Here is a 16,257-nt window from a genome sequence, read left to right on the forward strand (position 1 = left end):
AGTGTATAATACATAATTTAATATATAATTTTTAATTTTTAATTTGTGGGGGAAAAAGGATAAAATAAACAGAAACAGAAAGAAAAAGGAGAAAGACAAGCACAGAGATAAAGACCAGGAGATAGAAGTAGAGGCACGCCCAGTAGGATACAGAGACAGAAGCAAAGACTCAGAGAAGCTGAGACTAACAGAACCACGAAGTCTCCCTCTTTTAGGGCGGAAGCTCCACGTGGGCAGGATTACCATCTGTTTTGCTCATTACTGTATCCACAGTGCGTGGAGCAGTGCCTGCACACAGTAGGTGCGCAATAAACATGTTGCCAGGAAAGTCGCTAGACAAGCAGTTACCGCAGTTTCCCGGGGCACCACTAGGTGGCAGTATCCCAAGGCCCTGAAACCACCCAAAGCGGACGTCCAGGAGGCAATGGTGGACGACTTGCCGCCACAGGCATCAGATTTACAAGATGTCTTCCCTAGGGCTCGGCCCCGCCTCCCCCCAAACAAGCCCCAGGCGACGAGTGACCTTTTCGCCTGAGACACCCTCTTCTTCACTCCCCTCCACCACCCTGCCCAGTCAAATAACCCTTTGTCCTTGGCCCCTCTGGCTGGGTCCCAAGGCACCTGGGTCCTTTCCAGGCCCGGAGATGGGGCTGGGACGAAGGTGGGGCAGCTGGGACAAGGCCAAGGAAAAGTCCCAGGGACTTTGGAATCGGTTCTTTCAGCCTTCCAGAACCCAAGACTCTGGTCCCCAGTTCCTCCTGCCCCCAGCCCCTTTGTCCTTCAGACCCAGGCGTCCAGGTCCCCTCCTCCCCTCCATGTCTCAAGCAGTGGCCCCCAGCCCCCTCCTCCCGGGGCAGACCTCGCAGGGAGGGCCTTGGATATCCCCCCTCCCTCCGTTCCGCAGATGCCCCTCTTCCCCTCCACTCCCCTCTCCAGGGCTGAGACCAAGGCTGAGTCACAGGAAACTCTGGGGCCCTGAGTCACCCCCAACCCCTGGCTCAGCCCCTCCCTGGGGTGGAGGGAGCTGGCTCCAGAGCTGGTGTCCGACCAGCCGACCCCACAGCCCAGAACCTCAGCTGGGACACAGGTGCCCTTCCCACTGTACCCTCTGCCCACCCTGGTATCTCCCATGCTCGTGCTCTGGTTTTCTCTTTTAGTCGTAGTGGTTTTGGAGACAAAAATTCTCTCTGCTCTGACTTCCGTGTCTGGATTTTGTCTTCTGCATTCCCTTCACCTCTGGGTCTCTCTCTGCATGTCTTTGGTTTTTTAATTATCTTTATCTCCCACCCTCCCTCTCTCCCTCCCTCTCTCTCTCTGCCTCTGTCTCTCTGGGTGTCTCACTCAAGGTCTCTCGCACTGTCACTGGCCCTCTCTGTGCATCTCTGCATCGGTGCTGCCCTTTGCTTGCACTGAGCACAGAAGGGCGGAGGGGCTGGGGTGGGAGATCTCTGCTTCATGGTCTCAGACCCTCTCTGGCACCTGCAGACCCTGCCTGGCCCTTGGCCTCTGAGTGGGGCTGGGGTGGAACTGGAAGGGGCAAGAGTGTCCCCAGCCAGTGAGCAGGAGAGAAACAGAACAACATGAGGCAGAGACAAGTACAGGGGAGCAGAGAGAGAGAGAGAGACAGAGAGAGAGAGAGAGAGCGCCACAGACAGAAGCACAGAGCACTAGAGACGGAGAGCATGGGACGGACATGGAGACAGTCAGAGAGAGCCAGAAAGAGAGAGAGAGAGACAGGAAAACAGAGGCGGGCAAGGAGGAGCACAGAGACCCAGAGGCGATGTGAAGAGGGGGAGAGAGGAAGACAGAGATGCTGAGAGGCAGAGAGAGGCAGAGACGGACACAGGGAGCAACGGATGGACAGAGAGACACAGGGATCCTTAGAGAGACAGAGTTGGAGAGAGGCACAGGGAGAGAAAAGCAGACGAAGACAGACAGACAGACAAACCCAGAAGCCGACGCATGGCCGGGGAACCAGGGCCAGGGGAGGCGGGTGCCGGCAGCAGCACTTTCTCGGGGTGCACACGGGGGTGGCGCGTGTGGGTGCGCCCGGGCGTCTGCATCACTGTCCCGCCGTCTCTCGCCCCGAGCGGGAATCGTGTGCGGGACGCAGGCCTCCGTTGGTGGTGCTCTTGTCACTGGGCGGGTCTATAGGGGTTTGGTGTCCCTGGCTGTACCCCTGTGGGCTGTGTTGGGGTGCCGCCAGGCAGACCCGTGCGTGACACCCCTGTTCCTTGGGGCTGGCGGCTCCACGTTCCCGCCTGACATACAACACAGGGGGTGGGGACCGTCGGTGAGACCACCCCCTGCATCGCAAGATCCGAGATCCGGGCGTGAGGCTGGGCGGGTGGCTCTGAATGGCGAGGAGTTTCATACCACCGAGTCCGCGTGTCTCTGTGTGTGTCGCCATAGGAGGGTTTTGGTCCGTGTCTGCATGCATGGTGTACACATCAGTGTGCCACTTTTGTGCCACTGCACGCCATCCCCTTCTGCCCAGCGTGTCACCCCGGGATCCCCGTGAATCCATCTGCCTCGCCCTTGCTGTTCTGTGCATCAGTGTGTGCTGTGTCCCTTTGTGGGCCTTCTTTGTGTAGTTGTGACACTTAGTGATGCGACCTTGAGCTGTCTCATGTCAGGGCAGATGTCCAGGTTGGGGGCCCCTCCCTCTCCTGCCGAGAAGGTAGCCACTCAAGTGTGCGTTTGAGTGGCTGTACCACACTGCGCTGGCGGATGTCCCCACGTGGAGTGTGGTGTGGCTGCAGCCCCAAGTACCAGCTCTCCATGGGTCACAACTGTGGTGTGTTTTGTGAAAGGTGCTGTTGGGAGATGCTGTGTTTTGTGTCACCATGTGTGTGTGTCTAATTCTGTGTCTGATATGTTTGCATGGCCACGCTCGTTCAAATGCATCGTGTGCCGCACTGTGTGGGTGTCGTATGTGACGTCAGAGGTGATGGGCCACGTGTGACACTGTGTGTGTTGCATTTGGAGGTTGGGGTCCATGTTGTGCGTGTCTCACCCACATAGATGTCTGACGTTGGACAGGAGCTGCTCGGGTACATTACCAGTACATTACTGGTCGAGTCCAGTAGATTTGTTCCATGACTATTAATCTGAATCTTACTGTGCACCAGGGAAGATTGTGTGTCTGGGTGAATCATTCTCTGTTCATCACCACTCGAGTTGCCCTAGGCCATCGTGTGTGCATTCCACTCTGTACTGGGTGCTTGGGGGCTGCTGTCATGGGTGTGCCCACATGTTGTGTGTCTGCACATGCCAAGCACCACTCCATGGGTGTGTGGTGCTTGCGACACTGTGAATGTGTTGTTTCCACAGGTGGGTTGCATGTGGCTTTTGGGTATCTCTCTGGCAATGCATATGGTGCATTTGTGTATCACAGGGACATGTTGTGTTGACGTGCCCACGATGTGTCCCACCCCGTGTTTGGTGTTTGGGTGTGGGTGTCCAGGTCAGTAGATGTTGTGCCGATTTCAAATGTGATATTTGGGTGGCTGCGTGTGCCCCGGGACGCAGGCTGCCTTGCTGCGTGCCGGCGTGTGTCACACCGTGTGTGTATCGTCTGGGTGTGGCTGTGGGTTTCAGAGCTTGCCAGGAGCTGTGAGTCATTCTGTGTAGGTTGTGTTGTATGGCCGTGTGTGCTGGGCTCGATTCCTGCAGCACTGAGTGTGAGTGTGCATCGGCCGGGGTTGTGTGGTGTCTGGGTGTGGCTGAGTGTAGGTGTGTCTTGTGGTGCAGACCGTTGCATGTGACAAAGCCCATTGTGTGTCCAAGTGTGGCTCTGTCCACGTGGATGGATGTCTCTTCCTTGCTCTGCCCCAAGTTACACCCCCGCCCCTCCTTCGTCTGGGAAGGGGGGTTGGGGAGCCTCCCCCCTGCCCGGGGGCCTCCCGGGCCCCTCCCCGCCCTGCCCCGCCGTCGCCACCCTCCAGAGGGCACGGTGCTCCGCTGCGCCTCAGAGCCAGAGCCCCAGAGCCAGCAGGGCAGGCCGACGACCTGCAAGCCACGGTGGCTGCCCTTTGTGTGCTGCGAGGTGGGGGAGCCTGGGCGGGAAGCTGGCTGAGCCCCAAGACCCCGGGGGCCATGGGCGGGGAGCTGGTGCCGGGCCTCAGGGCCCTGCGGCGGCGAAAGCGCCTGCTGGAGCAGGAGAAGTGGTTGGCGGGCTGGGCGCTGGCGCTGGCGGGAATTGGCATCGGCCTCATGGTGCTGCACGCGGAGATGCTGTGGTTCGGCGGGTGCCCGGTGAGTGCAGCCCGGGTCTGAGGGAGGAGGGGGCTGGGATCCGGACTCCTGGGTCTGAGGGAGGAAGGAGCTGGGGTCCGGACATCTGGGTCTGAAGGAGGAGGGGACAGAGGAGGGGACTCCTGAGTCTGAGGAAGTTAGATGCTGGGGACTTGGACTCCTGGGTCTGAGGCAGGGGAGGTCTCGGGGTACGGGCTTCTGGGTCCTGAGGGCATTGGGTGCCAGGAGCTTAGACTCCTGGGTCCCGAGAGAGAGGGTGCTGGAGGCCGGGACTCCCGGGTCTGAGGGGGATGCCAAGAGGGAGGGGACTCGGGTCCCAGTGTCTCACTCTTTGAAGGTGTTGCAATCAGACACCCGAAGGCCAGAGAGTGGCTGATCAGATACTCAAGTCTTTGCGAGTGGACTAGGGGAGAGGTAGCTCTGAGTTTGTTGACGGAAGGGAGGGGAGAAAGACAAACTTCTCTCCATAGGCGGTGGCTCCTTGGTCCTTATCTGGCCTCTAACATTTACCCATTGCCACAGACACACAGGGCAGAGCTCAGCAGAAACTGGCTGGGGGTGGGAGCGGGAAATGGAAAATAAGGCACCCCCCACCCTCATCCCCATCATTAAGGAGTTCGATTTCCCCCAGAATCTATACACTATTTAGTCCGAGAAATAACAGAGAGGGAGGTTTATAGCAGCCTGGACTCCTGGGTCCCGGGGGGAGGAGGGGGCTGAGGGAGGACAGAAGCGGGGGCCCGGGCTCCCAGGTCTGAAGGCAAAGGGGGCTCAGCAAGTCTTCGGGGAAGAGAAGGCTGACTTTGAGTCTAGTGGGGACTGGGGAGGAAAGGACAGGTGGAGCCAGGACAGGTCCGTGCAAGTTCCCGGCACATTCCAGCCCTGATCACGGCAATGATGGGGACAGACGGCAGGCAAGGGTCAGGCTCGGGGGCTCAAGGGGAGGACAGAATTGCTCAGCAGGAGAGTTGGGGTTGGAGCCTTCTCTGGGGAAGTGGGCTGGAGAGGGGCACTGGTTTGAGGACAGATTGGGAAGGTTCCTGGGCAGTGGGGGCGGCAGGCAGCTCTGAAGTGACCAGGAGCCACATGGAGACCCAGGGCAGGCCAGCTTCCTCCGGCCGGGCCAGCCAAGGCAAGGGCAGCGGGCACGGGGGGTGGGGCCGCCGAAGCCCATGCCAACAGGAAGCAGGGCCGGGGCCTACCCGCCGCTCCCACGCTGTAGCACCCCACCCAGCCAGGAAAGTGGGGACATGGGAGTTCTGGCAGATAGAGGGGGGACTGGGGTCCTTCCCCCCCGATGCCTGTCCTCCCGCTCTCATCTCTCGTTTCTGCCTTCCCTCCACTACCTCTCAGGCTGCTGCCTCCATCAGGGGCATCTCGGGGAAGCTGCTACAGCTCTCTGAGCGTCAGTTTCCCCATCTGTAAACTGGCATGAGGGTTGAAATCCATGCACCTAAGGGTCCTCCCCAGCCCCTCCCTATGACTGCCTTGATGGCACCCAAGCTCCCTCCCCACCTCCATCTCAACCTAATGGGCTCCTTTTGCGAGGACCCAGATACCTGCTCCCCAGGGGAAGGGGCTGGGGGACAGGCAGGTCCCAAGCCCCAGGGGAGCCCAGAGACACTGGGAGGAGGGGGGCGGGGGAGGGGAGGGCAGAAGAGAGGTTCAGGGAAGCAGAGAGATTAAGACAGAGGGACACTGAGAGACAAAGAGACACACAGACACAGAAAGAGATGCAGAAAGAGGCAGGGAGGCACAGACAGAGCCAGAGCCAGAGAAACTCACTACTGAGACATTCCACAGAGAGGAAGCCGGACAGAAGCTGAAACCCTCAAAACACTACTAGAGACAGAAACAAGTATCCCCAGAGGCAGGGAAATTCAGAGATGGGTTGGCGCCTAAGTGCAGACAGGGCCCAGCAATTTGGGGCAAGAGCGATTGGAAAAGTAGAGGGGACCACCAGAGAAGCAGACTGCAGTGGGGAGGGGGTTGTGCCTAGTGGAGTGGGGGTTGGAACCATCGGAAGAAAGAGGGAATGGGGAGCCCAAGAAGGATGAAGGGAGTTAGGGAGAGCTGGAGACAACAGTCCCATTGTTCAGGGAGGTGGGCAGAGGGGCAGGCCCCCCGGGGCAGGAAACTGGCCCTCTTCCCTGCTCAGAGGTGGGGCCCTGGGCTGGCCAGGGGAACTGGCAGCCATCTTCGTCTTCGTCTTCATCTTTGTCTTTGGAGAAACAGGTGCTGGGCTCAGCATGGGGGCCCAGGTGGCTCTCACTCCCTCACAAAACCTACCCCGGGCGGGGCTCCACCCCCTCTTAGGGAATCCAGGAGTCCCAGTCCCTCTAAATCTCTCCCTCCAGAATTCTAGATTCCTCCAAGGTACTGCCACACAAAGAGAGGAAAAAAAAAAAAAAAAACACTTCTCCGTGGTTTCTGGAGGCCCTGTGCTTCCGGCCAGATCTGCCCTGGGCTTAGAGCCAGGAGAGAAAGCAGGAGGGAGGGCAGGAGGTGCAGGAGGCAGGCCTGGGGGGTGTCTCCTCAGAGTGGGGGCTGAGGGCCCAGGGCTAGATGAGAGCAAGGCAGGGGTGTCATTCCTTGAGGGCTGAATGATAGTGTCTAGGCGCCTCTAGGGGGCTGGGATTAAGAAGAAATGTGAGTTTCAAGGATTCCTTCAGGGCTGTGGGTGTGAGTCTCAGAAGAGCTGAGGAGGAAGGTGGCCCCTGGGGCAGGACTGTCTGGTTGGGAAGGAAGAGGGCACTCTCTCTGGGGATCAGATGATGGTTTGGGACTTTCCCAGAACAGAGACATCAGGAAGTATTGGTTTGGGGTGGGGGGGGAGGCCAGGAAATTGGGAATCTAGAAGGCATAGAGTTATTTGAAGGAAGGTAGAAGGGTGGAGACCTGGGATCTCATCTCTTTTTTCTACCCTCCCTACAGTGGGCACTTTACTTGTTCCTGGTTAAATGGATGATCAGCGTTTCCACCTTCTTGCTCCTTTGCCTTATCGTGGCCTTTCATGCCAAGGAGGTCCAGGTAGGGAAGGCCCCACCTCCGAGCCCCTTCCTTGCTCCTCTTCCTTCCTCCCTCCAACACACCCCATCAACTCACACATTCCATCCTCCTCCTTCTCCTCCCAGGCTGAGTAAGGAGGTTCCTCTGCCCAAGGTTGTATCCACACCCTTATCCATAGGGATGGGATGAACCACAAACAGACAGAGCCTCCTGGAGCAGCCCCAGCCTTTCCTCCACCTGCAGGCTCTCCTTGCATGCTGCTCCACCCTTCCAGCTCCCCCATTTCTCCTGCTTCCACCCCAGGCAGCTGTCCACTGGACCCCAGGTAGCCTTGCACCAGGCCCAGCCTCCCAGGTTTCTGTCCTCCGTCCTGGGTCCCCACCAGTCCTAGATCTGAGCAGCCTAAGAGCCCAGCTATGTGCCCACAGCTCCATCCCCACTCCCGACCCCCACTCTGCGTCAATATCCCTCACCCAGACCCTAGAATCCTTCCCACCCATAGCCCCCATCTCACCCAGACACTCAACCTCACCCACTCAACTCCCCACACCTCTCCCATTTCCCATCTCTCCAGATCCTCTTGCCCCACACTCCTACCCTACGCCACCTGCCCCCCCCCATACTTCAGCATATAAAACGGGAATATTGGCCAAGCATGATAAGCTGATGCAGTGCCTGGCAGATAAGAGGCACTCAGCAAAAAGTACACATTATCCTTATCATTAATAACAGTCATTCCAGCAGTTAAGTGGCCTGGATTTGTAGCTCAGCTGCACCACTGCCCACTGGGAGAGCCCGTCTCTTAACCTCTCTGGGCCTCAGTTTTCCCACCTATAAAATGGTGGTAAGAGTAATATCAGTCTCATTGCGTTGCAAGCACATTCACTGGGTCACACCGTGTAAAGGGGATCGAGCATATCCAGAGGGCCCAATAAATGTCAGCAATTGTTAATGCTAATGTTGTTATGATTTGGATTACTAGGCATGCCCCGAATGACAGGAGTAGGCAGGGCTCCAGGGATGTGAAATGTGAGCTCCAGGGGGGCAGAAGGTTTCTGTGTGTTTTGTTCACTCCGTATCCTCAGCATATGCAACAGTCTCAGGTACACAGTAGGTGCTCCATAAGTGTTCACGGGCTAGAAATTTTCCATGTGGCCTGAAACTTAGCGGGGGAGAGGTGGTGGCAGGAGAGGGGGTGTTTTCCTCCGGTCCTACCAGGTCTCTTCCCCAACCCTCCCGGGCCTCACGCCCCTGCGCTATCTCCCTCCCTCCCGGGACCCAGCGGGCGCGCCCACCTTATCTCCGGGTGCAAGCGGGCGGACCGCCCCTGACCGCCCTCCTCCGCCCCCGCCCGCAGCTGTTCATGACGGACAACGCGCTCCAGGACTGGCGCGTGGCGCTGACCCGGCGGCAGGTGGCGCAGATCGTGCTGGAGCTGGTGGTGTGCGGGCTGCACCCGGCGCCGCTGCGGGGCCCGCCTTGCGCGCAGGGCTTGGGGTCGCCGCGGACGGACGCGCAGTCCTGGCCCAGCTTCCTGGGCCAGGAGGAGGCGCTGCTGTCGCTGGCCATGCTGCTTCGCCTCTACCTGGTGCCCCGCGCCGTGCTCCTGCGCAGCGGCGTCCTGCTCAACGTGTCCTACCGCAGCATCGGCGCCCTCAACCAAGTCCGCTTCCGCCACTGGTTCGTGGCCAAGCTGTACATGAACACGCACCCCGGCCGCCTGCTGCTCTGCCTCACGCTTGGCCTCTGGCTGACCACGGCCTGGGTGCTGTCCGTGGCTGAGAGGTGAGGGGGCTGGGGGCCCTGGTGTCCCTGGAGCTGCAGCCAGCCAGCCAGCCACTGCCACTCCCTAGGATGGTGGAGAAACCAACGGCCCAGGCCCAGCCCTTCCTCCACCTGCAGCCTCCAGTCCGGCACACACAGACCCTAGGAAGCCCCCTCCCCTCTGGTTCCTGGGCCCCTCTTGCCTCAGGACTCTAGGCGTCTGCTCCGTCTTCAAACGCAGTCGCTGGGACCCGAGAAGGGCTGCATCTGCCTTTGAGAAGGGGACAACTTTTCCAAGTCAGCCCAGGAGCGCTGCAGGGGCTAGCGGTGACTCGGAGATGGGAGTGATTTGGGGCTCCCCTGGAAAAGAATTCCACGCAGGGAATAGGAACCAATTCCAGGCTTCCCGCTGGACCACGTGTGACCTGGTGCCCGGCCTGTACCCTTTCAGGACCTCAATTTCTTTTACAGAGTCAGAAATTGGGAGGAATCGTAGCCAGTGGTTCTCAAAGTGTGGTTTCCAAACCCGCAGCATCACCTGGGAGCTGGGTTGCAAAGGTTGCACATGCAGATTCTCAGGCCCCACCCAGACCTACTGAATCTGAAACTCCACGGGGTGTGAGCTAGCAATCTGTTTTAACAGGCCCTCCAGGAGATACCCATGCCTGCTCAAGTCTGAGAACCTTGGGTTTAGCGCATCTGGCAAAGGAGTCTTGAAGGGAAGATGAGAAGATCTGTCTTCAGATCTCTCGTCCAGCTTATCTGTGTGACTGCTTCGCCTTCTCTGACCCTCGGTTTCCTCATCTGTAAAATGGGTGTCAAATTTCACCATTTTTAAAGTCTCCCTGGCAAGTCTAATCTTTTGTGATTTTACACTCCGTCACCTCCCAGGATCTCAATTTCCCCAACTGGGAAATTGGTCAGGATCAGGATCAATGAATGATCCCGCCACCAAATTTCTCATCTGAAAAATGGGAGAATGAGGAGGGAATGAAAGTGTAATCCGAAGGCCGAAGTCCTCTAACTGAATGTACTCCAGGATTGGGAGGGGTGGGTGTGGAGTTGTTGGCAATGCAGATTCAGGCCCTACCCCCAGAGATACCTCACTGGGACTAAGATGGGATCCAGAAATGAAGCTTTCCCTGCAGGTTCTGATGCAGGAAGTCTGTGAACCAAAGTTAGACAAATACTGATCTTAAATTCCTCTGTGCTTGGACCTAATTGTTCCTGTCTATGAAAAGAGGAGAAAGAAAAGCAGAGTCCCACCAAGCCTTTTTAGAATCCCACCTTTTTAGTTCTGATGGGGCCACCTCTGGGCCATACAGCATCTTTTTGGACATCAGAAAAAGGTACCCCTTCCGCTGAGTGGATGCAGCTCCCTGCCAGGGTCTGACAAGTGGACTTTGGGCTGGGTGGCAGCCAATGCTACACCCCTGGTGGCATAGCTGCAAACATTCAGGCTTTGGAATTGGCCAGACCCAGAGTCAAATCCCACAGCCCAGAGAGGCTGAACAACTTACCCAGGTCACATAGCAAAGGGAGGAGGCTGGGCAGGCTCTCCAAAGCCCAGGACTTGCCGGCTTTTTGTCTGGGTGCTTTTGGGGGCTATGGGGGGCTGTTGGGAGGGAGAGGGTAGTAAGCATCAGAGAAACCCATGGGATGGGGCTTCATAACTAACTCTCCCTTCCCCCTAGGCAGGCTGTTAATGCCACTGGGCACCTTTCGGACACGCTGTGGCTGATCCCCATCACGTTCCTGACCATCGGTTATGGGGATGTGGTGCCGGGCACCATGTGGGGCAAGATTGTCTGCCTCTGCACTGGCGTCATGGTGAGCACAGCCCCTTCAGGGACCCTATGCCTACCGCACTGCCCACCCCAACCCCCAGCCCCATTTCAAGACTCCTGAATTCAGCCCCCATGTCCCTACTCTCTCGGGAACTTGGCAATCCAGGCCCCCCAACTTCCCAGTTCCACTTCCTTCTAGATTCCAGCCTCTAGCCCCCAGCCCCAACAAGGCTCAGGCGCCCTGTCCCTCACCCTGTAAACTGTCTCGGACTCAGGCACCTGGTGTCCCAAGCCTGGGCTCCTCCAGGATCCAGGAGTCCAGTCTCTCAGGCCCCATCCCCTGTAAGTCCATAGCGTCTAGTTATCCAGATCATGCCCATGGGGCCAGGCTGCCTGGGTTCCAATCCTGCTTCTGCCACTTCCTAGCTGGTAAGCTGCATAATCTCTCTGTGCCTCAGCTTCCTCATCTGTATAACAGAGAGAACAATACTAGTGTATTCCTTTGGGGGTTGCTGAGATCAAATGAGCTAAACCACGTCAGGGGCTTCAAACAGTACCTGGCACATGGCATGTGCTCAGTAAGTGTGTGGGGGTGGGGGTGGGGGTGTTATTATTACTGGTCTCAGGCATCCAGTCACCCCCACCCTAGGATTGAGGCAGAGGGTCCCCAGATCCAGAAGCAAGCTTCCTCCCCAGAGTCTGCTTCCTCCTGAATCCAGACATCCACCCCCTTCCTTCTGGAAGACATCCAGCTCCCCCCCAACCAGCCCCTGTCCCCCTCCAGGACCCACACCCAGTGCCATGGGCTTCACCTCCCCACAAGATCTGGTTGCCCTCTCCCTCAGGGACCTGAGCTGCCAGCCCCCAGCCCTGATGTTGTCCCAGGACAACCAAAGAGCAAGGACATGTTGAATTCCCAAGCCCTGGGTCCACAGGTGATGGATGGGTGGCAGGGGGATGTGACTCCCATGCCCCTCCAGTGATGAGTCTCTGGGGCGGGGGAAGAGGGGTAGAGACCAGGCCTGGGGGACACTCCCAAAGAGTCAGGGACCCTTGGGTCTGCCAATGGCCTCCTCCCTCATTTGACACAAGGAGAAACTGAGACCTTGAGAGGGGGGTGATTTGCACAAGAGCTCCCAGCCAGCTCCTGGCCAAGAGGTTCCACGGTGCAATGGATGTAATGGAATAATAGCTAGCTTTACGGAGCATGTCTCTGTTACCAGTGTCTGTTCTAAACACATTCCAGGGGTGAACTCGTAGAATCCCCATACTAATGCTCTGAGGGCCTGCCCGTTTTACAGTTGAGAAACTGAGGCACTGAGAGATTAAATAACTTGCTCAGAGCTGGGAATGGAACCCAGGTGGCCCCCAGAGCCAATGTGTGAAACTAGAAACCGTTCAGAGCTGTCAAGAGCGGAAACACGCGGGGGAGGAGAGAGGCTCAGCCGAGGGTTCATTCTAACTGGAGGGAGAGTGAGCTGGTGTCACAGGGCAGAGGGGATGTGACAGGGCCTTGGTGGACAGAAGGCCTTGGGAGCAGGAAGGATTCCCAGTTTCCTCATAGGTCACCTGGGGGGTGACATTCCCTAAGTGGAAGCAAATGATTTTCGCCAGGTCCACAGGGCAGGCTCCTCCCAGCCCTCCTGCAGACCCAGGTGCCCAGGCAGGTGAGGCAGAGTGGGCACGGCTGGGCAGAGGTGGGGCAATGAGGCAGGAGAGGGAGGGGGACGCCAGGCTAAGAAGCCTGAGGCAGTGGGAGCCTCAAAGATTAGAGTGAGGGGGCAGGGTCATAACTGAGTGTTCAGGTCTCCCTGGGGTCAGGGTGGGAGCCAGTGGGATGAAAGTGGTCCAGGAGGGAGAAGACAGGGCTAGAGCTGGGGCAGAGGCCGTGGGGATGGGGAGAGGGCGAGAACATACTTGGTGATTAAAGTGGCAGGGCTTGATGACCGACCAGATGAGAGCAGTGGAGAGAGAGGGGCCTGCTGGAGCCCGAGGTCTGCCCCTCACCCAGAGCCAGCCCCCGCATCTTCTTAAAGAAGACATTCCAATGGTGTGAACAGTAGCCACACGACTTGGACTCAGACATCTGTGGTTTCTGATCCCGGCCCCACCACTTTCTAGCTGTGGGGCCTTGGGTCCTTCTCTGAGCCTCAGTTTGCTCATCTGTCAATTCGGGATGGTTGCACCTCCCCTCCGGCTGCTGGGAGGGCTCGAGAAGAAAATCAGTGCCCAGGCCTGGCCCGGGAGCCCGCAGCATATGTGCCCCAGCGCCCACTGTGCTCACAGGGTGTCTGCTGCACAGCCCTGCTGGTGGCCGTGGTGGCCCGGAAGCTGGAGTTTAACAAGGCAGAGAAGCACGTGCACAACTTCATGATGGACATCCAGTACAGCAAAGAGGTGAGGACGGGCACAGGGCACCCAGAGCACAGCCCCTGCCTCAGACCCAGGAGCCCTGGTCCCGGCCCCTCCTCCCTCAGACCCAGGGGTCCGGGTCCCCAGCCCCTCCTCCCAGAGCCCTAGGGGATCCAGCTCCACTGACACCCTGCCACACGCACCCCCCCAGATGAAGGAGTCGGCAGCCCGAGTCCTGCAAGAGTCCTGGATGTTCTACAAACACAAGCGCCGGAAGGAGTCCCGAGCCGCGCGCAGGCATCAGCGCAGCCTGCTGGCCGCCATCAACGAGTGAGGGCTGCTCTGTGCGCGCTCCCGGTGCAGCCCCGGGGCCCGGGCACCCCCTGCTTCCCGCGGCCCCTGTGCGCGCGCCTGTGCCGGCCCAGGCCAGGGCACCCGTCCGCGGGGCTTGACCGTGGCTGGACCTGGCAGTGGCTCTGTGTCTCTGGTGGTGGCTGTCTGCACGTCTCAGAGCCGCTCTGAGTGCCTGGCTCCCTGGGTGACTACCGCAGCCGGGCTCCTGGGTGCAGACACCCCCTCCAGCCCCTTCTGCTCTCCGGCGACTCCTCCTCCTGTGCCTGCTTGGCTCTCTCTTCCCTCCTCCCACCCCTGATGGGGGCCACATCTGGGGACCAGGCTTGTGGGAGAAACTGACACCCCCACTTCCTCTTTCCACAGGTTCCGCCAGGTTCGGCTGAAACACCGGAAGCTGCGGGAACAAGTGAATTCCATGGTGGACATCTCCAAGGTTCCCGGGGGCCCATGGGAGGGGGTCTGGAAGAATGGTGGTTTGAGGGTTGCTGGCAGGGACATCTGGCCCCAGCGTGGGGAGCACTGGCACAGAACTGGCACACATAGGTACTCAGCAGACATTCGTGGTGGAATGAATGAATGAATGAATGATGCAGTAGTGTTTCTTAACCTCAGGTAAGGTTCAGATCCCTTTTAAAATTAAAAAAAAAGTAATTGCATAACGAATCCCAGTGTTTGATTCTAAATTATTTTTATTGTCAAGTTACTTACATGTGAACGGAGAGGGGTATAAAATTCTTTCCAGCTACCACTATCATACAACAATAAAACAATAAAACAATAAAAAGCAAAGCAAATTTACAAACCAATAAAACTGAAATTCACATGAAATTCACAACGTTGATATGGAGACAGATGACATTGTTTTAGTAAAAGACAATCTCTGCCGCTTTGGGAAGGGCCAAAGGTGCTTCTCCGCTGGGCAAGCTGCCCGGCCAAGGCAGGACTCAGCTCGCCCTCCCCGCTCTGCTGCTGGGACCACTTGATTCCATCAGTGCTCGGGGCCGGGGCCGCCGTGCCCCCTTGGTTTGGCTCACAGCACCTTTGGCTTTTCCAGTGGCCTTTGCTTTGCTTTTTCTCATTAGTCCGTGACACTTCAAACAGAGGCCCTTGGCACCCATGACATGGCAAACACCGCTGCAGCTGCAGGCCTCCAACCCAATGGCAGGGCTCAGGGAGGAGGTGGAGGTCCCAGTTTCTGAAGATTGTCAAGCCCAAAACATGGAATTCAAGAATTCCCGGAGGGGAAACAATGAAAAGAATTCTCATAGAAAGCTGAATCTAGTTTGAGAATGTGATGTGGATTTTGAAGTCAGGCATTCGTGATGCCACAGATACTTAAAGAGCACCTACGAAACTCCAGGCCCTGTTCCAGGTGCTGCCTTGGGCATGTTACTTAACTGCTTTGGGCCTCAGTTTCCTCACCTGTAAAATGAGAACAGGATTCCCGCTCCCCACGGCTTTGGGGGTAGGGTTACAAACTATGAATGAAACAGCACCTAGCAAGGTAGCTGGGACATGGCAGGTGCTCATCAGTTGTAACTGTTATTAAGGTAATGTTGACCCCGTGGCCCACCCAGCCCCCTGACACCTCGACCCTCTCTTTGCCACCCAAGATGCACATGATCCTGTGTGACTTGCAGTTGGGCCTGAGCACCTCACACCGGGCCCTGGAGAAGCGGATTGACGCGCTGGCAGGCAAGCTGGACGCCCTGTCCGAGCTGCTGAGCACTGCCCTGGGGCCACGGCAGCTTCTCCAACCCTGCCAGGAGGCCACGTAGCTGGTGAGGGGCTGGAACTCGGGCAGGAAGACATCCAGGAGGAAGTGCCAGGGGCCAGCACCCCGTGTGGCCACGGGCGTGGGGAGACAAGGTCACCCTTTCTCTTCTGCTCCAGCTCTGTCTGGAAGATAGTGAAGATTCATGCTCCCCTCCGTGGACCCTCAGGGCCCTCTCCCTCTTTTGCTGCTTGCCCTCCCCACCCTGCCTTTTCCTGGGAATGCTCTGTCCGTCCTGTGCCTCTGTCCACGTGCACGCCTGCACCCTAGTCTCTCTTCGTACACCCTCACTACTCCTTCCCCCTCTGCCCACTGGTTTCTGTCTGCTTCCACCTTGGTGTGTCCCCAGTCTCGCTCTCCCTCTGGTTTCAGGCCTGCCTGTCCATCATCTCTCTGTCTGTCTGTCTCTCCAGGACCCATGGAAGAGGAACCAGGCTACTTCTCCAGGGGAGAGGTCAAGAACACCCTCCCTGCCACTCCTGACCCAGCCCCTTCCAGGAATCAAGCACCTCAAGTGCGAGGACTGAAGGGGCCCAACTTGGAGCCGGTTGACTCTCTTGCGGCTGCTGGTGGGACCACTGGCTGAAGGAGGGAGCCCTGGGCCCACCCCTGCAGCCCCTCATAGGAAAACAGTCACCCACCCCCACACATGCTGTCATCAGAAATGTTCTTCCCACGCTTCTGGCTTTCGGTTGAAGCGGGGTGCCTGGGGACCGTTGTCTCCTGGGTCCCGGGGAAGGAGGGGGCTGTGGGCCCGGAGTCCAGGGTCCTGGGGAGCCTCAGTGACCCCCGCTGGAACCGGGACCAAGGCTGGGACAGAGGCGGGAGGGGCGCCCCCTGGTGGGAGAGCAAGCAGAACACTTTTTCCAGAGCCGCAGAGAATATTTGTAGGGGATCGGGGGTCCAGCCCACCAGTCTCTCTCTGCTCTTATACTTTGTAATAAACATAAAACAAAGCCA

General features: G+C 58.0%; 1 protein-coding gene across 1 annotated transcript; it reads left to right on the forward strand.

The window, feature by feature from the left end:
• The first annotated feature begins 3,647 nt into the window (after positions 1-3,647).
• On the forward strand, positions 3,648-16,257 carry KCNN4 (potassium calcium-activated channel subfamily N member 4). The gene is made up of 9 exons (XM_037820656.1): positions 3,648-4,257; positions 7,192-7,287; positions 8,624-9,051; positions 10,725-10,860; positions 13,104-13,214; positions 13,381-13,499; positions 13,887-13,956; positions 15,137-15,304; positions 15,711-16,257. The coding sequence occupies exons 1-8, from the start codon at positions 4,099-4,101 to the stop codon at positions 15,299-15,301; spliced, it is 1,284 nt and encodes a 427-aa protein (XP_037676584.1). The 5' UTR covers positions 3,648-4,098; the 3' UTR covers positions 15,302-15,304; positions 15,711-16,257.

This window comes from Choloepus didactylus, chromosome 27 (genome assembly GCF_015220235.1).
Source record: "Choloepus didactylus isolate mChoDid1 chromosome 27, mChoDid1.pri, whole genome shotgun sequence".
Lineage (NCBI taxonomy): Eukaryota > Metazoa > Chordata > Mammalia > Pilosa > Megalonychidae > Choloepus > Choloepus didactylus.

What these genes read in the sequence shown, in the direction of transcription:
- KCNN4 (XM_037820656.1), top strand. Translation starts at nt 4,099, where the DNA reads ATGGGCGGGGAGCTGGTGCCGGGCCTCAGGGCCCTGCGGCGGCGAAAG. An exon ending in TGTGGTTCGGCGGGTGCCCG is followed by an intron (nt 4,258 to 7,191) that starts GTGAGTGCAGCC and finishes CCCTCCCTACAG; the next exon opens with TGGGCACTTTACTTGTTCCT. An exon ending in GCCTCTGCACTGGCGTCATG is followed by an intron (nt 10,861 to 13,103) that starts GTGAGCACAGCC and finishes CTGTGCTCACAG; the next exon opens with GGTGTCTGCTGCACAGCCCT.